This window comes from Dipteris shenzhenensis, chromosome 10, assembly GCF_047967505.1.
Source record: "Dipteris shenzhenensis isolate YYH24624 ecotype China chromosome 10, Dip_SZ_1.0, whole genome shotgun sequence".
NCBI lineage: Eukaryota > Viridiplantae > Streptophyta > Polypodiopsida > Gleicheniales > Dipteridaceae > Dipteris > Dipteris shenzhenensis.
The window spans coordinates 26,297,707-26,322,051 of NC_141605.1; the positions used below are offsets into that span (position 1 = coordinate 26,297,707).

Here is a 24,345-nt window from a genome sequence, read left to right on the forward strand (position 1 = left end):
TATTAGAGACTAACGCCTCTACTTGGGCGATCCCCTGGGAGTAGAACTGTGATGTGTAGAACCTGATTGTGTGTGCTATGGTCCATCTCTGCATCGTGGGTGGCGCGTGAATCTCCATCGAGCCTACCCTGGTCTGTCTCTATATTGTGTGTGATCCTTGTCTCGGGTACGGACCACATATATGTATATAGACACACGCGCTTGCCCACACACATGTATATACATACGTACATACATACATAGATATTATGTGTGCGCACGTGTGCACGTGTGTGTGAGACACTTTTTTTTTGTGAGTCTCACACCCACTTTTTTTTATTTGGTGATTTTTTTTGCATTATATTGTACAGTGAGGCACTGGTTCCCGCGGAGCCAACCATCTGCGGCAAACAGTCAAAGCTATATGTCTGCGTGCTAAAAGCTGCCCAGATGGAAGAACCCCTAGCAAGACCCTCCATAAGAAAACATGTTGTCAAAGAGGAATCTTAGAATTCCAAATCCCTCTTAGTCTCTTTCGCCACCACTTTGAAGGATGATTCATTTGCCAAAGGTTATTTTCCCTCTACAAAACCCAAGGCAAGGGCATAAGAACTTTGTACAAAGAAGATATTGTAATGTGAGACAGCTGCAAAGGACGGCATGTCCACCCTCGCAAATGAAGAATTCAGTCCTGAAGCCGGTCCTCAATCTCTACTAAGGGGTACTGGCAGAAAAGACTGAAGCATAGATGTAATATTGTGCCATATAGGACGATAGTGCATGCAAAGGAAAGAAAGCAGGGTTCCATCATCATGAACAACATCTGCAACCGATTGAATTCCTTTGAGACTTACAAAATATGAGCGTTGAGGCTCCTGCAAAGCCAGCGGAGGGGATAGGCCCTCGACCAATGTATGCTCTCAGCTCATAGAGGATTTCCCTATAAAGAATCGCTGCCATGCCATTTTAAACGGGAAAGGATATGTTCCTAGTCGATCAACATATGTGATACCAGTGGACAGCCTTTGATTTTACCATCAATAGATCCCAAAATAAAATCCGAGGGAGTGGGCTGCCAATATCCAAAGGTAGGGGTGGTAAGGTGTGAGAGCAAATGATGCATCATGGCAGCCCAAGGCTGAGAACCCTGCATAAATTGCAACATCATTTTGCCCTTGTGAGCGAGAATATGCACATGAAGGTCCAGAATATTAAGACCCCCATGCATCTTTGGTGAACAGAGATGCTGCACTGAAAGCAACCTCAAACTTTTTTTGCTATGTTTGGAGCGCCAGAAGGTCTCCATAACCATAGACATGAAAGATGTAAGATCCCCTTTGCTGAACATGATCAAAGGCAAATAAAATTGTATGTAGGCCATCAAAATGGATTGAGCAATCCGTAGCCTGACATGCAATGGCCAAGTAGCTAGTTTCCAGTATTCAAGCTTTTTCTTTAGCTTTGAGGTAGGTAGGTGGTGTGTGTGTGTGCGCACTCGCATGCGCGTGTGTAGACCTTGGAGATCTTCCTTTGGCCTGGTTGGAAGTTTTTAATTACTGTTTTGAGTTACGAGAAATAGTTGTCCCACTTTGGGACGGCTATGAATGCAAATGCTTTCTTAATGCAAATTTTCTTATTACAAAAAAAAAAGTGTGTGTGTGTGTAGATATACATATTCATACATACAGAGCTTCGTGAGTATGTTTGTCCTATTGTATCCCCTGCACAAGCTATGCAGCTTAAGACACCTTTCGAAGGAAGGAATAGTCAGATGCAATAAAGTCATGTGGCAAATGGAAGTCTCCCGTTTGGGATGGTCTCACTATAGAGTTCTTTTTTGCATACTAGGATGCCCTTTCCCCTGTGTTATTACATGTGATCAATCATGCTTGGCAAATGCAGCAAATGCTAGCTGCTTGGAAAAAAGGGTTGATTAAACTAAAGGGTTGATCAAACTGTTCCCTAAGAAAAACTTGTGTGAATCATTTGCTGATTGGTGGTCCATTATTTATGCCAGTCATTTATAAGCTAGTATTTTCATTCCCCATAGACATATTATGGATAATATTGCCAATGCTTATGTTGGGATAGTACATGCAAAGTACACTCAGCAAGACGTACTCTTCCTACAAATGGACATTTCCAAGACATTTGACCTTGTACAATGGGATTTCATCTTGTAGACTATGCAATTATTGGGGATTGGGAAAAAATGCAGCACACATCATTTATTGGCTATACTGTGACATAAAGTTGCTTGTATTATCTCTAGGATCTTTCTAATGAATAGGCTCTTCATCATTTGGTACATCAAGGATGCCCATTGAGTGCGTTTTTATATGCAATAGCCACACTCATCCGATGCTTTAATACATGATGACATCATGGCTACATGTAGCTTGCATGGATTAGAGATACGTTGAAGAAAGTCAATGATTGTGCAAGCATATGCTCATGACTCCTTGTTTATTCTCAAGAATACTGAGAAGGATCTTTCGCACCTCATGTGTGCTTTATCATTGTATGGTATGGCTACTGGCATGCCGGTGAATTTTCAAAAATCAAAGCTTTTACCTTTGCATACAAAGACTTTTATGGCCTAGGAAAATTTTCCCACCTTTGTAAATTGTCTGTCATCTTGGTTATCCTCTGGGGTGGATGGTCTCTCGCCACCAGCAGAGGGATTGGGTGCTCGCCAAGCTGAAAGAATACTAAAAGTTACCCACTTGGCCCCTGCATGTTTGATTTCACAGATTTTGGTGGTATATATACAATTCTTTTTGCCTTTGATGATGTTTGGCAAGCAGAATATTGCATGCTTTATGTCCAATATTATGGAGACCTTCTGGCGGTCGAAGCATGGCCATAAGGGCCTTAGGCTACTTTCTATAGAGCGCCTCTATTCACCAAAGATGCATGGGGGATTAACTATCCTTAATATTCACATACACATCTTGCTCATAAAGAAAAAATGATGCACAAGATTATGCAAGGTGATCAGCTCTAGACTGTTATGATGTGTCACTTGCTTTCACATTTGATCGATGATGCCTTTGACCATTGGTGGTTGACTCAATGGGATTTTCCTCTTGGATATATTGATGGCAGAGTTAAGGGTTGCCCTTTTGTGAGCTGAATGTTTTCGGACTGGAAAGAAATTCTCTCGCATCTCAAATGGCATGGTCGGGACTATGGAAACTCGTTGCGTATTGAGAGTTTACATTGGTCTAGGTATTTGCTCAGACGCTCATATTTTATTTGGTCCAAAGGGGTTCACATTGTGGGAGATGTGCTTGATGATGTTGGTACTATGCTGCCTTTTCCTACGGCAATTAGAAATTTTGGATTGGGACTGCACTATCGATCTCTTTGGCATACACTCTCTCAGATGCTCCAAGGCTTTCTGCAAGTCCCCAATCTTGAGCTCACGTATCGCCTCAAAGACTGGGCCCTTCAATTATAGGTTTTGAGCTGTTATCTGTTACAATTGGTTGATATCATTGTTTCCAAGTTGTATAAGGTCTTGCTGCCTCCCCCTTGGATTTCAGATCATGCAAATCATATTTGGTCTATGACTCGAAATGCAAAGTGGTGGCGGAAAAGATTTCAACAACTTTGGACTTGCAAACTCCCTCTTCGCCAACAACTTTTCTTATGACGGGTTATGCTTGGAGTTATTCCATTTGGGCAAATTTTGGCACGTTGACATATTGCTCTTGCTATTTGTGACAAATATGGCTCCAAGGGAGTCCATAGCCCACCTCTTTTAACATACTACTGAAAAGAAAAAGGACGAAGGCTTGTCTCCCTCATCAAGCCATCTAAGTCCAATCAAAACCCTCACTACATCACCTTGAGACTCGTGACTTCGATAGCTACTTCTACGGGCACAGTTTCCTAGTGCTTGCTTTGGCAAGCATGTCTGGCTATTTGGGATTCACCTTGTTAGATAGGGGTATGATCTTCTTTTTGCTTGGGTTTGCTATTGGGCTCTCTGGACTCTATGGAAAGGTAGAAACGAGAGAGTATTTGGTGATCTGTCTATTGCCAAGTATTATTTCTTCCAGACGTCTTTGTGACAATCATTCTTTGAGTGTCTGCGTGCTCGTCATCTAGATTACCCTTCATACTTGTCATATAATGCTATCTTTTGATGTTGTAGCATGTTTCCTATCTAGAGATTGTTGCTCCCTATCTAGAGACTATTGTTTGTAATATAATACAATAGATTTCACCCAAATACAAAAAGAGCATGTACACCCATGCGCGTGCCCCGACATACACACATTGCTTGAATTGCATTTGATGAAATGTTTCTAGTGAATTGGGTGGAATGCTCAGTATTGTACAATGCCTCAATTGTAGTTTTGATGGCCCTCAATAGACATAAAGAGTGGGGTAGCTCAATTTCAGGGGTTACATGGTTACTCCTTCGTTGTGGTACCTCCCATTGGTCAAGTTAAACAGTAGAAGTTGGATGTATTGTCCATTTGTTCGTGTGTTTCATGAAGTGTTTACAAGGTTGCCTTGGCAGTCGAGTTTTGTTGTGCTAGCCTTTGGAAGTTTGCCTCCTTTACTTTGCCTTTTGCCATAGGTTGTCTATTTTCTTCACGCGAATTCGTCTTTGGTCCAGGTGTGACCGATTCAGTGCCCAATATATCCATGTTGTGGCTTTTGGCACCACTTTCCCTTTAGCTAGTGACTTTGGGAGGATTAAAGAAACAATGTAGGTGTAGTTAACCCTTGGTTTTATGACAATATTTAAAAAATCATTAGTGTCAATTGTGCTAGTGACCAAGTTAAGTTTTATGGCTTTACTTTTCTTGTTGGAAAATTGTTTCGTTTGGTTGTAAGGATTTCTACATATTGGACAATATTTTCTGGATCTGAACTCTTTTTTTGCAGGGAATTCTACATTCGGCTCTTCATAAAGAGTACTGGAGATTGATTGATCCCCAAGGAAAGCCTCCAGGTGTAATGGGATGGTGGCCTTCACGGGCAGTCACGTTTTTGGAGAACCATGATACTGGTTCTACACAGGTTTTTCCATCCTTTCTTTGTGTTTTAGATTTCTTTGATTTAAGTGCAAGCTCTCTCTTTCTGTCACATGTACCCTTTGAATACATTGGGACAATGGAATAACATGCCCCCTTTGTGACTAGTTTGGGAAGTCTTCAAAGTCTCTTCTAAGAATTTTGATTTGAGACTATTGGTGATGCCGCTGTCTTAGGCAGTACATGTGTGAATATTTCGTATTGTCATTCTTGTTCTCTGTTTAGTTGTAAGAGTGATGATAGCTATTGAATCTTAGCAAATCAGCTTGTCACATTGTGTGGGTCTGGGCTCCAAGGTATGGAGCCTTTTATATGCCCACTTGGTGGTATGCTAAGAGCAACTACCGGTCAACGAGTTATTGTATTGCTACTCGTGTTTTGTGTTTAGTTGTAAGAGTGATGATAGCTATTGAATTGAAGCAAATCAGCCAAGGCATGGAACCTTTTATAGGCACACTTGGTGGTATGCTAAGAGCAACTACTGGTCAATAAAGTTAGGGTTGGATCAGCCAGTTCAAATCAAACACTTAGGCTGAGGCAGACAGATAATTGCTTGGTCAGATCTGGTGGGATGTCTTTAGGGACAGATTGCCTCTATATATATAAGGTCCTCTGATGGCCTGATGGCCTGATGACCACTGAAGCCTACAAAGCCATGAGGCAACTTGTAGGTGCACAGTCTTCAATTTTGCAGCCTTTGATGCTATAGATAGGAGCAGCACTTAGATGCCTACTTTACTTACACTCTTCTACATGAACAACCCATGCTTGTGGACTTCAGTATAACATTTTCTACACTAATTTGCTGTGTATTTCCAGATCTAAGTGTTTACTGATTCACCCACTGTGCAATTATGACTTTGGTAGATGAAAGGGTAGTGAGATCTTTGACCTTTCAATTTCCATTGTGAGCTATGCTTGTTGGCCTATTCTTGACGTAAATAGTTAATGACAAATCTGAAAGCTGAGCTGAAGGCAAATATCTGACAACATTAGATGGTGTGGTACAATGGAGTTGGGAAATCCATTCATGTGCAAGCTCTTGCGAGTTGTGGAGCAATGGCACAAAAATAGAAAACCAATTGGCAAAGCTTCAGAAGAGAAGCAGTCCTCGAATGCTTTAGAAAAGTTGGGAAATTGATGGATGCCATGCAATAAGTGGTACAAAAGGCCTGGAAAACAGCAACAGAGGCATAAGACCAGAGAAGGAAAAAGTGTACAAGAAAGAAGAAGACATTCACTATGACACAACTTTAAGTGTTCACCAGCCGGTGGATGTCAAGGGGGATCAGCAGTTGCATTTTGCCAATTACGGATGAGGGGGTCATTATGCCAATCAGGGATGAGCTCTGATTTAAACAATCTGACCTCTGCAAGTGGGGAAGAAGGGCCTGGTTGAATGGGTGAGGAGACAATAGGGGTGAATGTGGAAGTGAAAAAGTGTGCGTGTGTGTGTATGTGTGCGTGGTGGCGGAAATATTGTGGCAGCTTTGGAGCTGCAAAATTGCCTCTTTGTCAACAGATATTTTTGTGAGTGAGTGATGCTTGGTGTTTTTCCTTTCGGTCAACTCCTGGTACAAAGGCATATTGATCCTGCTGTCTGTCGCAAATGTCTGGCTCCGAGGGAATCCTTGCCTCACCTTTTTTGGCACTACTCTGAAACTCGTGACTGTTTACTCTTTCTTGAACAGCTTCTCAGGCACAATTTCCTACTGCTTGCTTTGACAAGCATTTTTGGCTATTTGGGATCTATCCATGTCGACATGGTTTTGACCTTTTCTTCACATGGGTTCATTATTGGGGACTCTGGACTCTATGGAAGGACAGAAATTGTAGAGTCTTTGGTGATTCCAACTCTCCAAGTTTCACTTTTTCCGGATGTCACTACGAGAATCGCTTTATGATTCTCCTGCTTGCTTGTCTTATAATGCCATTTTCTGATGTAATTGCATGTTCCTTTCCTGGGAACTACTTATATAAAGCTACATGGATTTCACCCAAAAGAAAAAAAGCATGTATGCGCACGCTCATGTGTGTGTGTGTGTGTGTGTGTGTTTCCCGAGTCACATATTTGGGAAACTTTTTTGGTTATTTGGCAGATTTAGGACGTCTTTATCTCAATACTCACTCTTTTTCTCATGGGTGAGATATTGGGCTCTTTGGACAATCTGGGAAGAACATAATTTGGCATATTTGGGCCGTCAGTTTCAAAAGTCATATGAATCTTTTAGAGCCTCATTGCGGCAATCTTTATATGATGCGTGCTATGAGGGTGATATACATGCATCTTGCATTGAGCTTTTCTTTTTATGCTTCTGATCTGTGGAATACTCTCCATCTTGGAGACTTTCCCTCTTGTAAAGTTATGACATTATAAATACACTGCACTGGATTTTACCCCAAAAAAAAAAAAAAAAAGTGTGTGTGTGTTGTTCGAGAGAGGGGGGGGGGGGGTGTGTGTGTGTGTGTAGGGGTGTGTGTGTGTGTGTGGCGACTGTGAGCGACGGTGAGTGCAGGCGCCCGATACCCTCCCAGGTTATCTCCCCCTCCATCTGTACGTCCGTACGATCGCCGTACGGACTCTCTCGGCATGCAGGACCATACAGCTCGCTGTCTTTCCGTACATCTGTACTTTTCTTGTCAGCCCTTCTGTACGACGCGACACCGTCAGTGTACTCAGCTTCCCCATACCACCCTGCTTCTTCCCTTACAATTTCGTACATTTTCGTCAGCACTCCTTTGTCCGTACAGAATCCCCGTATAGCTTTCATGCTGCTCCGTACAGTTCATCCCGTGTATGATCCTCCATAGAGGTTTTTTCGTACAGCACCCCTTCGTCCGTACAGTACTTTCCGTACAGTTTCTTCCTGCTGTTCCGTATAGCCTATCCCGTACAAGGCCTTCCGTACAGCTTTTCCATACAGCCTCTGCCGTACTGTTCTGCACCTTCTCCCTGTGCCTTTCCGTACATTTTCTCTGTCTGCTTTGTCTTTCACTCTATTTCTTCCTTGCTTTGCCATATCTCAATCATGGCTTCAGGTTCCGATGTTTGTACATATGCTAGAAAAGAAAGATTTGCAGATGCCAAGCGTCGTCCTTCTCAGCTTGCATCACAGGATGATGAGCTTACTATGGAAGCTCAATATGTGTTTGATACACTTAAGGATGACTTTCAGCAGTCACGACAAGAATGGGGCAAACCAGTTCCGGAGGTCACATACAAATTGAAATTGCCCTCCCTTGTGAATCCTCTTAGGAAGCTATCTCAAACCGCGGTAATTATTTTCTTTCCAGGAAGAATCCCAGCCGCCAGTGATGTTGCGCAATGGATCAAGTCTATCCTTGGCGGATGTTTTGTAGAGGGTGTCTATTTTGCCTCCAGAGGCTTTTATGAGGTGCATTTATCAGATGCTTTGTGCAAGCAGAGGCGCCTTGAGCTTTCTCCCCTCTTCTATGGGAAGCAGATGGTACATGCCATGCCTTGGTCCCCAAACAAGGATTACCAAAGTCTTATACGCCATCATTGTCCTGTATGGGTTGAGGTTGTTAACTTCCCGGATTATATGCACGAAGAATTGCCTGGCCTGGCCGCTTCATTGGGACAGGTCATTTGTCCTCCATGCCCCATGGGAAATCGTAACAGATTTTGCATCCTATGGGACACTGACATACCTATCCCTCCTTCTATTGCAGTGGAAGTTGAGGGTGTGCATTTGGGAAAAAAGTTTTTTGACTTGAAATGGGGTGTATTTGCAGGCGCTTGCTTTGCCTGCCACAAGTTTGGGCATCTAGCCTCTGAATGCCCAATGGTTCTGCATCAACCCCCTCCTAATGCCTTGTCGCCTCAGACAAGGGAAAAGAATGAGAATTTGCAAGCCAAGGCAGCAAATCGAAATGGAGCAAAGAATGCTAAACCAGTTAATCAGGTGCAATCACTTGTTGGAAAAGGGAAAGAAAAAGAAAAAGAGAAGATGAAGGAATCTGTGGCGACAGATCGAGATGGTTTTCAACAGCCTAAGAAGGTGGTTGTATTGAAGCAGCGCCCCTTTCAATCTCGGCAATGGGATGCTTGAGTGCAAAAAGTTTGGACACATGGCTTCACAGTGTCCAATGAATCAGCAAAAAATGCCTCGTATCACTTTGCCGGTTCAAATGCCTACCAAAGATGCTCCTACTCCAGTTGCCAATAAAAATAAAAGCAGTAGACAGCCTTCTGGGAGTCAGGATAAAGGCAAAGCTCCAGTGGCTCCCAATGGGAATCTCACTTCACATTCACCCCCTGCTATTCAATCCATGACCAAAGGACAGCAACCTCCAACTGATGGCTGGCAAAGTCCAAGAAAAGTTATTTATGCTCGAAGAATTCCACCCCCCCGCACTTGGAATGGTGCATCTTCTAGCAGAAATACCCTAGAGATAAATACAGGCATTGGGATTACATGGGCTGCAGTAACAGCCAGCAGAACACTCTTCCCTGAAGAAGAGGTTGCTGCTTTGCTGTCTACTTCTCAAGTGGCTACTTCTTCTCAGGGGCAAGGCCTTGACCCTGAGATAGAAATGCAAGGCTGACCCCATAAATTTTGCTGCTGTACATAGTTGTTATATTACTATAAATACCTGTACATATGACTGCTCACATCAAATGCTTTACACTCGATGTCCAGGGCATGTGTGACAGTAGGAAATGGAAATCTGTGTGGCTGTACATCAACAGATTTCAGCCTGACATAGTGGCATTACAAGAACACAATCAACATATCTATGCAGGCAAGATAGGACACTACTGTGGATATGATATTTTCTATGCTGGGGAGCACTCTTTCTCAGGGGTAGTCTTTCTGATCAAACATGAGTTTCAACCAGTCATTGCTTTAAATGACAACAAAGGTAGATGGCTCGTTCTCCAATGCATTATTAGAGGAGAGGTGTTTGATATTGCTTCTGTTTATGCACCTCAGTCCTCTAGAGAAAGAACTGCAATTTGCGATGCCATCCAACAATATCCATGGAGATATCATGCCTACATATGTGGGGATTTCAATAATGCTCCACAACAGGGAGACAACACTTCCAAACATGACCATATGTTATCTCCTGAAAGGCATGCATGGTCTCAACTACTATTGCATCTGGATTTGGTTGACCTTTGGAAGGAATTGCAGCCTTTGTCACCGGGCTACACTTTTCAACATAATGCTTTTTCTGCTTATCAAGCAAGTCTGGATCGATGGTATAGTGTAGCTCCCCAACAAAATGGGGATTTTACATGCAAAATGTGGATTGACTATGCCTTAGTGCATTCAGACCATGCACCTCTATGGTTGAGGTTATCTTTTCATAATATGCTTGATGATAGATTGCCACAAAGGAGACATCTAATCATAAACAATAGCTATTTGAAACATGCTGATTTCAAGGCAATGGTTACTGAAGCATCTCATTGTCTATCCTCTAGCAGCCATATTCATGTTGATGGTGCCTGGGATTCTTTTATTTCCAAAATGCAAGTTGTGATTAGAGCTTATGGCAAGTCTTACATGAAGACTCTGAGGGAAACCATTGCTCAGGCCAAATCCACTTGTCAAGATCTCACTGAACTTAGCCATCATCGTTCGTTGTCCATGCATGAGCAAACAACACTATGCCAGGCCAGACATTGTCTTAAACTAAATGATCACAGGAAACTGGCCAAATGGGAGACTAGAGCAAGACAAAGAGCCTTTACAGATAAAGGTTGCTCTTCCAAAGAATTTTTCAAAAGTTCACATCAGAGGAGAATCAAAACAGAAATTTGCAGAGTGCTCTTGCTTGATGGATCATGGACTACTTCACGGTCACAGCTTGCTTCTGTTTGTGCGCATCATTTCTGTCAGCAATTTGGCTCTGCAGCTCCTCCCTCGCAACAGATTTTGCTTGCACGAAATTTACTGTTGCAACATGTTTCTCCTATCATTTCCCATACTCAAGCTTTGGAATTGGAAAAACCCTTTACCGAGAGGGAACTGTCAGATGCGATTAAATCCTGTGGCAGATGAAAATCTCCAGGATGGGATGGTTTAACAATCGAGTTTTTTCTAGAATATTGGCCCATTTTGAAGCATAAATTGCTATATATGGTGAATGTTGCGTGGCAAAATCAGCAAATGCCGGACACATGGAAGAGAGGTCTTGTTAAACTCCTTCCCAAAAAACAAATTTGTGAGTCTTTGGCAGACTGGAGACCTATCACTCTTATGCGCGTAATTTACAAAGTCACTACCAAAATGATTGTTGATCGGCTAAAGGGGTTTTTACATGATGGGTTGCATCCTGCTCAATATGGCTTTGTCCCGCGCAGGCATATCAGAGATAACATTGCTAATGCCTACATTGGAATTGAATATGCCAAATACACACAGCAGGATGTTTTGTTATTGCAAGTTGATATTGCCAAAGCCTTTGATACTGTTCAGTGGGATTTTATTTCATCGACTATGGAGGCATTGGATTTTGGCACAAAAATGCAGCAACTCATCACTTGGCTATATCAAGATAGTAAAGTTGCCTGCATACTTTCAGGGGATATTTCTCCATCCTGGACTCTTGGTTGTTCTGTCAGGCAAGGATGTCCCCTGAGTGCTTTACTTTTTGCCATAGCCACTCATCCACTGCTTCAATATCTGGATCACCTCTTGGACACTGACCAGCTGCACGGTTTGGAGATTCTTGGCAGTCATAGCATGATTGCTCAGGCATATGCTGATGATTCATTCTTTACTCCAAAAAATACTCGGGCTGATCTGTCCATGATTATGCACGCTCTTTCTACATATGGATTGGCTGCTGGCCTCGGGTAAATTTTCAGAAATCAAAATTGCTACCGTTACATGCACAGGAATGGCACAACCTTCTGTGGCCTGGGGAAATTGTCCCCGCTTCTCAATTCATTCAACATCTCGGTTATCCTCTAGGCTGGGGACTCACCCGTTCACAACAAACTGATTGGGTGCTAGTAAAGTTAAGGGCAAAACTTGAATATTGGAAGCTTGCAACTTGGCCATTACATGTTTGTTTGCGAATCACACAATCCATTTTGATAGCCTACATACAATTTTATCTGCCTCTCACTATGTTCACTAAGGCAGATCTGGTTTCATTTATGTCAGCTATCATGGAAATTTTCTGGCGTTCAAAACATGGCAAGAAAAGTCTCAGATTACTCTCTATGCATCGTCTCTGTTCTCCAAAGATGCACGGGGGTCTGAATATTCTCAATATTCAAATGCATTTACTTGCTCACAGAGGGAAAATGATGATACAGTTTATGTAAGGAGATCAGCCCTGGGCTTTCATGATCCGCTCTCTCTTATTACATCTTCATACATCTGCCTTTGGGAATTGGCAGCCTACTCAGTGGGATTTTTTATTTGGCTCTATCCAAGGCAAGATCAGAGGCTGCCCTTTTGTCTCTCGTCTGCTTCTTGATTGGAAACACATCTTATCCCACTTGGAATGGCATGGCAGGGACTCTCTGTCGGGCAACTCTTTGAGGGCAGAGAATATTTTTTGGTCTAAAGTATTCCACCAACCTTTGGCCATAAAAGAACCCAGACGTTCTTATTTTCTCTCCTTCAAAGGCATTCTATCTGTGGCGGATGTACTTCAGGATGATGGCACAATTTTATCTTTTTCTATGGCTGCTCGCAAGTATGGTTTGGGAGCTCACTATCGTCCTTTATGGCATAAAATTTCAGCAATGCTCCAACCGTACTTGCTGGTACCTCATTTGGAACTTCAGAATCAGCTTGAGGATTGGATTTTACGCTCTCCTTCCTTATACGTCCGTCCTTTGAAGCTCTCACATATCACAGTGTCATCTCTGTATAAAGTGTTATTACCTCCACCTTGGATTTCTCACCGAGCAAATACTGTTTGGCATATGGATCGTTCAATGAAGTGGTGGAGAAAAAGGTTGCGTCTCCTTTGGCATTACAAAGTCCCTCTTCGACAACAGCTTTTCCTATGGCGAGTTCTCCTTGGCATTTTTCCATCCGGACAATTACTCGCACACAGACATATTGCTTCAGCTGTTTGTCATAGATGCCAGCTCTACTGAATCGGTGCTTCACATTTTTTGGTTCTGTCCACATACTTCTGATCTCATTGCTCTCATCCGACAGAGGCTTCGAGCGTGAGTTCCTACTGTTATTTTTGGCAGATTTTTCTGGTTGTTTGGTTTTCATCCATAGAGACAGGGTTTTGATTTATTTTTTGTTTGGGTGCGCTATTGGACCCTATGGACTTTATGGATGGACAGAAATCATAGAGTCTTTGGTGATCCACTATTTTCATCCTTTCTTTTTTTCAAACGCTCTCTACAACAATCATTCCATGATTGTTTTCAGACTCGTTTGATTGATCAGGATGTGTATACAGCTTATACTGAGATCTTCAGTTGAGTAGTAGCTACTTCGCTTTTGAAGTAACTATGAATGTAATTATTTTCCAACAATAAAAGATTTCTTCCCACAAAAAAAAAAAGTGTGTGTGTGTGTGTGAGGGGGGGGGGTGTGTGTGTGTGTGTCCTATGTTCAGTTCTTTTTGCCTTTGTTACATTGGTCCCCCAGAGATATTTAAGCCTTTATGTCTCAAGCTATGGAGCTGTTATGGAGGACAAAAACTGCTGTGAAAGCATTGAGACTGATGAAGATGGAATTAGTGTGCTCTCCTAGGATGCATGGTGGACTTAATGTTCTCAATATAAGATATCATGTACTTGCAAGGAAGGCGACTATGCTCCATACTTTTTTCCGTCAAAAACAGCCATGGACTTGTATGATAGCATCCATGTGTGTCAACATGAGGACATCGGCATATGGCCATTGGACTACTGATCATTGGGAGGTTGTCATTGGGAGATTTGTAGGGAAGATACCTGGCTGTCCTTTCTCTACTGCTCTGATACTACTGGAAACAAGTACTTTCTAAGGTCAAATGGGCTCCCGGTCGGCGGGGACAAACTCGATGAGGAAAGAAAGTATTCATTGGAGTGCCATCTTTGACATTCCACTTGCTTTACAGGAACCTGTTCGGGCATATAATCTCATGAAATTGGGAATTAGATACATAAATGATGTGGTAGATGATCAGGGCTATGTCTTATCTTTTCCTCAGGCCACTGCTTCCTATGCATTGGGAATGCATCATAGGTCCATATGGAAGAAAATTGCTGTTTTGTTACATCCTCTTCTCCCTGTTCCTCCTGTGGCTGGCACAGACATGCTTATGGATTGGCAATTGCAACCCTCTGCTACATGCTCTCATCCTGTTCCTCTGCCTGTCTTGACCTCCATCAAAGCCTACAGGCTTCTTCAGCTTGCTCCATGGATTCAGCAATATGCTAATACTCTGTGGCATATCAGGAAGCCCCTTTCATGGTGGCGGAAGAATCTCCGGATAATATGGAAGTGTAAAATGCCTTTGAAACAAAGACTTTTTTTTTAGAGATGCATGACCGGCACTTTGTCAGTGGGAATCACACTTGCAAACGTCATATTGCACCATCCACATGTTTACGATGTCGAGCTCCTTCAGAGACTGTCCCTCATTTGCTTTGGCACTGCCCGTGTTCCAGGAACCTCCTTGGAAGAATTTCAGATCATCTTCGACTCCGTTTCCCGAGCCACAGATTTGGGAAACATTTTTGGTTATTTGGAAGATATATGAGGTCCTTGTCTCACTATTCACTATTTCTCTCAGGGGTCAGATTTTGGGCTCTTTGGACAATCTGGAATGAGCATAATTTGGCATATTTGGGTCGCCAGATTCTTAGGTCATATGAATCTTTCCGAGCCTCATTGCGGTAATCCTTATATGATGCCTGCCATGAGGGTGATATCCATGCTTCTTGCATAGAGCTTTTCTTTTTTATGTTTCTGATCTTTGGGATACTCTCCATTTTGGAGACTTCCCATCTTGTAAATTTATGAGAATATAAATACACTGGTTTTTACAAAAAAAAAAGTGTGTGTGTGTGAGAGCTCGTTGCCCCTGCTGTTCAGCCTTGTCAGGGATCGTGTGGCGCCTGTCTCCCTGTCCGCACAATCTGTACGGCCGTTGTACGGTTCCCGTACGGCACGTCAGACCTTCCCGTACACCCGTCTGGCTTACCTCTGAACTGAGCTTCGTCCATGCCTGCATAGCCGTACCTTTCTTGCAGACTACCTTCCCTGCATCCGTACAGCCCGTCAGACCTTCAGTGCAACCGTCACCGTCAGTCTTCCCGTACACCCGTCACCTTTTCCGTACATCCTATCTTTCATTTCGTACAGCCTGTCAGTCCCGTACAACCTGTCAGTCCTTCCATACAACCTGTCAGCTTTTCCATACGTCCATACAGCCTATCAGTCCATAAGTCTGTACAGCCTGTCAGTCCTTCTCGTGTCCCATCTGCCTCTCTCCGTTTGGTATCTGCTGAATCCCTTAGCCTCCATGGCAGAAACAAGCAAGTATTATGTCAAGAGAGCACTCTCTCCTGAACCTAAAAGACAATCAAGGGAAACTTCGCCCCCCATAGCTCCTTCATCTGAAGGTGCTTCCTATGTGTTTGACATGTTGAATGATGATTTTTAACAAAGTAGAAGAGAATGGATTCTACCTGCTCCGGAACTCACTTACAAGATGAAGTTCCCTTCTCTTGTGCATCCTTTGAAGAAGCTCTCTCAAACTGCAGTTATCATCTTTTTCCCAGGCAAAATATTCGAATTGTCCAGTCCATTGTTCTAGCTTATGTCCAGTTCTACCTTCCTCTATTACATTTCCTTTATGTCTCAAGCCATGGAGATTTTTTGGAAAACTAAGCTTCATAAAAAAGCTTTAAGGTTGCTCAAAATGGAATTGCTTTGCTCACCAAGAATGCATGGTGGTTTGAATATAATAAACATCAAATTTCATGTGTTGGCAAGAAAGATCACTATGCTCAAGACATTTTTTCAACAAGAGCAGCCTTGGTCTATCATGTTGGCAATTTTGTGTGGTCAGATGCGCACAAATGCTTATGGACATTGGCTAGTTGATCCATCGAAAGTAGTACTTGGCAAATTTCAAGGTAAAATCCCTGGTTGTCCATTTTCTACTTCCTTGATTCAGGATTGGAAGCAAGTACTCTCTCACATCAAATGGTCTCCCCATCCTGCTTCTATAGCTTTCTCACTCAGAATGGAAAGCATTCATTGGAGTGCTGTGTTTTCCTCTCCCCTTGCTGTACAACAACCAATCAGAGCTTACAATCTTATGAAATTGGGCATCCGGTTCATTAATGACGTGGTAGATACGCAAGGACATATTCTCTCTTTTCCAGCAGCATGTCGACAATACAATCTTGGGATGCATCACAGACCTATTTGAAAAGCTATTGCTGATCTCTTACTCCCTTTGGTCCCGATTCCAACATTGAATGTAAGAGACAGGCTTCAAGATTGGCACCTTCGGTCTTCAAGTCCAAGAATATCCTCTCGGCCTTTGCATTTATTGACTTCTATACAGGCTTATCGATTGATATTACCTCCTCCTTGGATTGCTCATCATGCTAATTCTCTATGGCATTTGAATAAGTCTTTAGCCCGGTGGAAAGGAAAATTGCAATTGATATGGAAGTTGAAAATGCCATTGAAGCAGATACTCTTTCTATGGAGATGCATTATTGGTATTCTTCCAGTGGGAGAGAAATTGGCTCAAAGAAGGATTGCTTCACCTCTTTGTCCAAGATGTCATCATACTCCTGAGAGTATTCCGCATCTATTGTGGTTTTGTTCATATTCCAAAGACCTTCTAGACAAGATCTCCTATTTCTTATGTCTCAGATTTCGTGCACACAGGTTCTACAGGTTTTTCTGGATGTATGGCAAACTATCAGCTTCTTTGTCACAATATTCTCTTTTCTTCCAATGGATCAAATACTGGGCCTTATGGACCCTCTGGCTGCAACGAAATCAAGCATATCTGAATTCTCCCCTTCAGCATCCTTATGAGTTCTTCCGCGCCTTATTGTGGTAGTCTTTATATGATGCCTTACATGAGGAAGATTTGGATGTTTCTTGTATTCAGCTTTTCTTTTACTGCTTTTGATGGATAGGGCTTTGGCTCTTTTCTTGAGCACTGCCCTGATGTAAATGAATGTTTCATAATATAATTTTCTTGGTTTCACAAAAAAAAAAAGTGTGTGTGTGTGTGTGCGCATTCGGAGGAAACATGCTGGTCCGTTTGCTTCACCTTTATTCAAATCACTGAAGCTAGATGCTGCGGATGGTCCTTCTTCCCCACTTCAGTTGGATCTTCTCCGACAGATGTGTTCTGCTTCTGTTACAGAAGTTCTCACCTCGGGTTCCCCTCTTGTTTGTTCCTTGGATTTTGCCCTCTTGGTTACCGGTCTTCGGCAGGCTCAATAGTTTGGGGTTTGTCTCTACTTTATGGGCAGGGTTCTCTCAGCAACTCACCTCCGTTGTTGGGCTGAGGCTGCGGTGGGCCCAGATCTTCTTTCTTCCTTTCTTTTTCTAGGCAAAGGGTTTTATTATGCTCGGTGTTCTTCGATTGAGGTGGTGGAGAGTCTTGTTAGCCGTGCTGGTGTTCTTGGGGCTGGGTTTTTTGCTTATGTGATGCCCTGGGATCCTCTTTTTGATCCGGCTGCTTCTCTTCTCACCCACTGTCCGGTATGTTTTACCCTCAAAGCGCTGCCTGTTCCTCTTCTTCAACATCTTCCTATTCTTGCAGTGCTCTTGGGGAGGCCTCTACATGTTCCGAGAGAAGAGTTTATGCAAGCTACTCGGGATGTTCACAATTGTAATTTATGGGATATGCTACAGCCGGTGCCTTCTTCTTTGGATCTTAATTTGGGATTTGCCCATCCCTTGCGCATCCGGCTGCATTTTACATCTTTTCCTATAGCTTGTTATCGGTGCCGACAGGTTGGACATTATGCTCGTGCTTGCCCTTCTGTTTCCAGATCCATGCTTCCTGTTACTCTTTCACCTGTTCCTCACCTTTCTCCTTCTATTTCTGTTCCGGCTTCTTTGCCAAAGCCTGCTCAGAAGCAACAATGGAGGAAGGTGGATAAACCTCAGGTTACTTTCTTGCTCAGGAAGCTCAGGATCACTCTTTTGTTGAGCATATTCAGCCTACTTCTCTTCAGACTATAGAGTTGCCTATTGTAGAGGAGATTATACGGGATGATGCACATGTTCTATCTCAAGATGATGCTCAAGGTGCCGCTGACATGATGACTCATGATTTGCTAGTTGCAGCTCCTCTATCAGAGTGTCTTGCTATTGATCCAGTTCCTTTGCGTATGGTGCATGTGCCAGAGTCTTCTTCTGTTCAGGATGCAGATGTGCCTTTTTCACTGGATTCTTTTCATCCCATGTTAAAATAGGTTTTTGATCCTGTGATTCAAAAATTCCGGGTGCCAACTTATATTAAGAAGAATCACAAGTGCAAAAAACAGCTTGTTTTTATTGATGGTGTTGTTTCTACACTGCACCAGTTTTTACAAAGCAATAATTTGAAACTGGAGGATGTTGTTTGTTATCCTCCTCCAGTTGATATGTAACTTGTTACATGGTTGCCTCATGAGTTTTCCTCTGAGGCCTTACTTGTAAATTTATCTCTTGTACTTATTGGTGGGTTTTTACCTCTTTTTGGGTTTCCCACACATAAATAAAAGATTTCACTAAAAAAAAAATGTGTGTGTGTGTGTGTGTGTGTGAGAGAGAGAGAGAGAGAGGTGTATTAATGTGCATTTGTGTGTGAGCAAGAGAGTGTGTGAGTTTGTAATTGCCAATGTTTGAATGTGAGTGTGAAGTGGAAGATGAGTATTCACAAGTGGAGTGACAAGTAACATGTTGCCAGTTCATGGAGGACTATGGTGATAGAACTGCCACATGTAAAAATTGGTGTTATCCGGGAAGTGCCAAGGACAGAAGAGGGGGTTGAAAAGAGGCAGAAAGTAAGTGCGAGTGTGTGTAAGAGATTGTGAAACTGAGTGTGTGAGAAAATTGTGTGTGTGTATTTGAGTGAAAGTGTTACGTGTACATGTGTATGTGAGACTGTGAATGTGAGAGAGGGCTGATTTGGAGCAGGCAGAAGATGTGGGCAGACAAGGAATGTGCAAGACATGAGGAGGGGGCAGGGCAAAAAGAGGCTGTACAACAGGGTGAAATGGCGGAAGGATTGAGTTCTGTACAGAGGATATACCGACAGCCAATGATCAGGAAGTGTGGGGAAAGAAGGGCTGGGTGGGGTTTGGATGAAGTTTGAGGGAGGAAGCTAGGGAATCTCAGTTCTCTACTACGGAATTGATTTATACTCTTGGAAGTTTAATAGTCCTAAACTTTAAGTTATCCCTAAGATAAACCAATGAACTAATCCATAGTTCATCACTCACATTTTTAACACTCCTTCATGAACAATTTATTTGGCTTAACACCACCATGTTGGAAAAGTTCTCTTGCTTAATGCTTGCACGAGGCTTGATTAGTTACCTAATCCTCTCTTGGATAATAGACTTAATCCATTTATTGTGTACGAAGTGATGTTGAACTTCTATGTGTTTAGTACAAGCATGAAATACTGGATCCTTGGCTAGCGTGATGGAGCTCTGGTTATTAATTAATAAAGGAGTTTGTTCTTTTTGTCCAACTTTCTTCTTAACTAGATAGTTTCAAAAGTTGCATTTTTGCTTCTATACTCGGCTCTTATAGATCATAGAGCAATTGTACTTTGTTCATGCTACGTCAAAAATCCAACGTTGAAAACGAGTTCATCTGGACATCCATCGCAATAGTGTATCATGACAATCCCAGATTATAGCTTCTTCAATTTTAATGTCTTGAGTCAATGTGCCTCAACATATATACCAATCCTTTAAGGTACTTTTAATAACATTTATCAGGGTTTTCCATGTATTGGGGCATTGCTAATTGAAAAGCTATGTTTGGTCTTGTGGTGGTCAAAGATATCAGGCATCCAACTAGTTGCATGTATAAGGTTCCCATCTACTCCAATACTGTTCATTTTTCATTATTGGCTTATAATCCTCCATTCTAATATATCAGGAATTTTCTTGCATACTTAGTTTGGTATATAGTTATTTATTCAAGCTCTATGCCCAAACAATATCTATATGTCCAAGGCCCTTCTTCTTGATTAGGTCATCTTTGGCCTGATTCCTTAGTTCCTCATTGTTTCCGTTGGCAACCATATCATGAATATACAACATAATAACAATGGTCTGGCCTTTCTCATCATGCTTTTGATATATGTGGACTTTTTGTTAAAACTTTTCTTTGGAGAATATTCATCTATTGTTGAATACTAAGACGAGTGCTTGAAGTCTTTTTCAACATACAGACCCTATTCTCAATGCCTTTGTTAGGGTGGTCCATATAGACTTCCTCTTTTAATTCATTGTTTAAGGAAACTGGTTTTGAAATTCATCTAATAAAGAGGCCAATCATGATGAGCCATAAGGGCTACAATCATTCTGGCTATATCATGTTTGGCTATAGGTGCAAGACTTCCTTGCGGACATAACCCTTGGCAACGAATCTAGCTTAGCTGGTATACTTTCAATGCTTCCATCATCCTTGAGTTTACTTCAGTAAACACATTTATTGCCCATGGGAGTGTGCATGGTGTTGAGTCTGTCAGTTCCAAAGTCACATATTTAATATGATAGTGTCGTACTCCTTTTTTATGGCCTGCCGCTACTGGGGATTGTCTTTAGCTTCTTCATATTTCTGAGCGCCAAGTATATTTTCATGGTTGACATTAAAGCACAACTCACATTGGAGCTCTTCTTACCTTACTAGATCTCCTGGGCATCCTTATTTTTATATCCTGACAAATCCGAGAATAGGTGCTCAAAGGCTCAATGACAGATTTTTTAGCTTCATGCGTTGATGTCATTGCACATAAATTTAAGATACAAATGAGGTACAATCCCAATACCGAACACATAAACCTTATAGACTCTACTAACTCTATCGCGCAGTAGGCCCACCTGTCCTTGTAGGGAATCTGTCACACTCAAAGACAGCGTCATTCTGATAATCCTAGTAGACTTCAAATCATGATTGATCTCCCCTTGCCCCACATCCTGTGAGTTGCTTGTGCTATGGTTGTAGATTCAGTTTCCTTTGCTGCGTGCATGCTTGAGTGCAAGGACCCTATGCATCATCTCCTCGTAGAGCATAGAATAAAGGTCCCACTAATCTTGGAGAATTTGTGGTATGGTTTGCATCTTCTTGAGTTTGTCTCTTGAGGGTTCACTGGATGGGCTGTTTTCAGCCCTTGCACTGAAGGAATTAAAGGTTAAAATGTGCAAATAATAATCTTTTCAATTGTTGAGTGGAGATTTGTAATTCTTATGTGAAAATGAAACCACATCTTGCAATTGTTCTTACAAACTTTTGGAGTGCATTCTTATGATCCTCATCTTGATGTGTTTCAATTTGAAGCTCCAATTCTAAATTCTCCCACAGGGAGACGAATGCCACTTGAGTCTTGCACAATGTAGCCATGAATCTTCAAACATAATGAGAGATTTCTAAAACATAAGAAGCTCCTGTCTAGCTTTCCCATCAGTGCTTTGTTGCTGTTGTCTATGTATGATCCAAACTTGTGTTACAAGTACATGTTACCCCATCAGTCAGCTCACATCTAAGCATTGCTCCTACAACGCATGAGGATGTTGGCAGTTGCATGATTGTCTTGTAAAACCAATTCCATCACTTCTCCTGTATGCCTTCGATCTGTGGCAATGTGTAGATTTTGAGCTTGAATTAGAATCTATGGATTAATATAAAAACTGTGCATTACGTTTGTATGTAGTAACCTTATAGGAAATGATGGCATGCCCTTCTCAAGACAAATTCAATCAACCACCTCAAGGGTTATGAGTTGGAGTAAGGCTGTTAAGCAAGAAGTGGCAGATAGTGCTGGGACAAGCCAAAGCGAAAAACATGGGTCAGGCTTACTTTGTTTGCTTTGTTTTCAAGAAAGATTAAGTATGACCAAATTATAAAATCCTGTAAGAGCCTTATACAAAATTGTGCAGAAAAGAAATGAGGCTGTTGTGACCAATCCGGAAAGTGAAAGTGTCAAGAAGGCCTTGTGGCTATATCTGTGAAGAATAGACCATGGTCTCACCCTCTCATGAAACCTCCTCTCCTGATCACTCTAACACAGAAAGTGGCCATGAGCTTGTGAACAATATCATGCTAGTTGAAAGTTCATAAGTGGCATAAGTCTGAGTCTCATCTAAAGCCTCTACGCATTTGGATCTCAAATCTGGCATGCATTAAGACTAGCAATGATCTCCCAAGCCAAGCCTACAAAAGGAGGAGGAGATTTGTGCAGAGGTTACTGCTACTGCATTCAAGGGTGATAAGATGAGGGACTCCTCTGTGCATCTAAGTATCCTTGTCCGAATCTGCTCCCTTGTGAAAAAACTGCAGACGTGACTCTGTCAGTCAGGCTACAATCCCCAAGTGATGTCCTCGTCTTGCGAAGCAAAGCAAGTTGTACAATGCCTATGTGCAATCTCATATGCAATGTTGAATGTTGTGAAGATTGTAGTATGAGTTTGACTTTGCTTTGAACTCTTTTCTTATATCAGGGTCACTGGCCTTTTCCTCGTGACAAGCTCATGCAAGGATACGCGTACATACTCACACACCCTGGAACGGTACAGAGTTGATTAATGATACTGGGTTTCATCTATTTTGTTTTGTTGTCTAGTGTATCTGAATGATTTTTCCAAATGAAAAAATGCAAGTAACATTTGTGGTTATTTTGCAGCCTGTTATCTTCTATGATCACTTCTACGATTTTGGGTTGCGTGACCCAATAGCAGAATTAATTGCTGTTCGGACACGCACAGGTGTGCATTGCCGTAGTCTTGTTAAAATTTATCAAGCAACTACTGAAGGATATGCTGCACAAATAGGGGATAATCTGGTCATGAAGTTGGGCTACATAGACTGGAATCCTTCCAAGCAGAACAATCTCATTGGTAGTTGGCAGCGGTGTTTGGATAAGGGTGCAGATTACCAGATATGGGAGAGAACATAGTTCCAAACTGGTAATGCATGTATCATTTGCAAACGAATCTCTAAATCATGATAGGCTGTATAAGGCAGCTAGTGCCATTGATCTTGGAACTAAATAGTCGTTTACATAGGGTATGCAGGCCCTCCAAATGTGATGATTCTGCAACCACAATCCCATATGTAAAGATTTGTGATTTAGGGGGGAATATGGGAAGACTGAATGGGGGATAAATCTTGTATATTTACAGTTCAAAATTTGTTCCCCTTATATTTTTTGGTGCTCATCTCTTACGTATTGAAGCACAGAGATCTTGGGAAGCAGGGATTTCACTGCTCCTCATGGGCAGCTGCTCAATTTTAGCCTTGTGGCATGGGGAATAATTAATCATTTTTCGATGTGCATTCAATTAGCATTTTTTAAGGAACACATTATTGGAGATTCAAAGATCAGATGTGTGTCTGCCCAATGATTGGTGTGTCATGGTAGGAACAACAGAGATTGACATATAACATCAAGTTGATTGAAATGTGGCTTTATTGACATTGTTTTTGCCTAGTCCAGGGTTCTTGCAGACAGGTGTGAAGGGATTAGCAAGGAGAGAATGGGGGAGGAAGGAGATGCATCAGAATGGGAAGAGAGAACCAACAAGAGGAAGAAAGAAAAAGTCCCACTTCGTTTCTTGTTGAAGAAGACTCCTCTCTCTATTCCATGATAAAAACCTTAAAAAAGAGGAGACAACATGAGAACATTCCAAGACCCAAGCAAACATGGCTCCCATCCACATCCATGGGCATCAATATCCATCTACTGATCCCATGGTCCCATATCATATCCTATCCCAATCACTTCAGGGAAAAATTCGGGGACGAATATCTATCCTTCCCTCAATACCTGTGTCCGTGTTCTCACAGATAGGCTGTACGTCAGTTTGGGTAAACCCAGGGCTGAGGACCCATGTAGTACCCCCCCCATTCAAATAAAACAATCTGATAGAGCCATGCCTCAAGCAGGCTCCACCTCTGTGAGTCCATATGCATCATCTGGGCACAGGTGCCTATTCCAGTGTTATAACAAGAACGTCTGTCAGCCAATGTGTCAAGTATGACTCAATATCCAGCTGCATCATAGCACTGTGACAGGCTGGTCATAGGCATGCGTCTATCCAAAGCAGGACAGCACCATTAAATATGGAAGTAGCATGCACATTTTAATATCCACACCAAAATGT

General features: G+C 42.2%; 1 protein-coding gene across 3 annotated transcripts in view; it reads left to right on the forward strand.

Moving 5' to 3' along the window:
* Window positions 1–23,532, forward strand: part of LOC147897615 (uncharacterized) — a 110,487-nt gene extending 86,955 nt beyond the window's left edge. The window contains exons 13-15 of one of the 3 annotated variants that reach the window (XM_087380237.1): window positions 4,885–5,019; window positions 22,684–22,752; window positions 22,866–23,532. In XM_087380237.1, the coding sequence (XP_087236363.1) occupies window positions 4,885–5,019; window positions 22,684–22,752; window positions 22,866–23,138 (477 nt within the window). In that variant the 3' untranslated portion in view covers window positions 23,139–23,532. Of the gene's footprint in view, window positions 1–4,884; window positions 5,020–17,780; window positions 17,981–18,304; window positions 18,574–22,683; window positions 22,753–22,865 lie in introns of those variants that run through there. The other 2 variants (XM_087380239.1, XM_087380238.1) reach the window with 2 other exon arrangements.
* The last annotated feature ends 813 nt before the right edge of the window (window positions 23,533–24,345 follow it).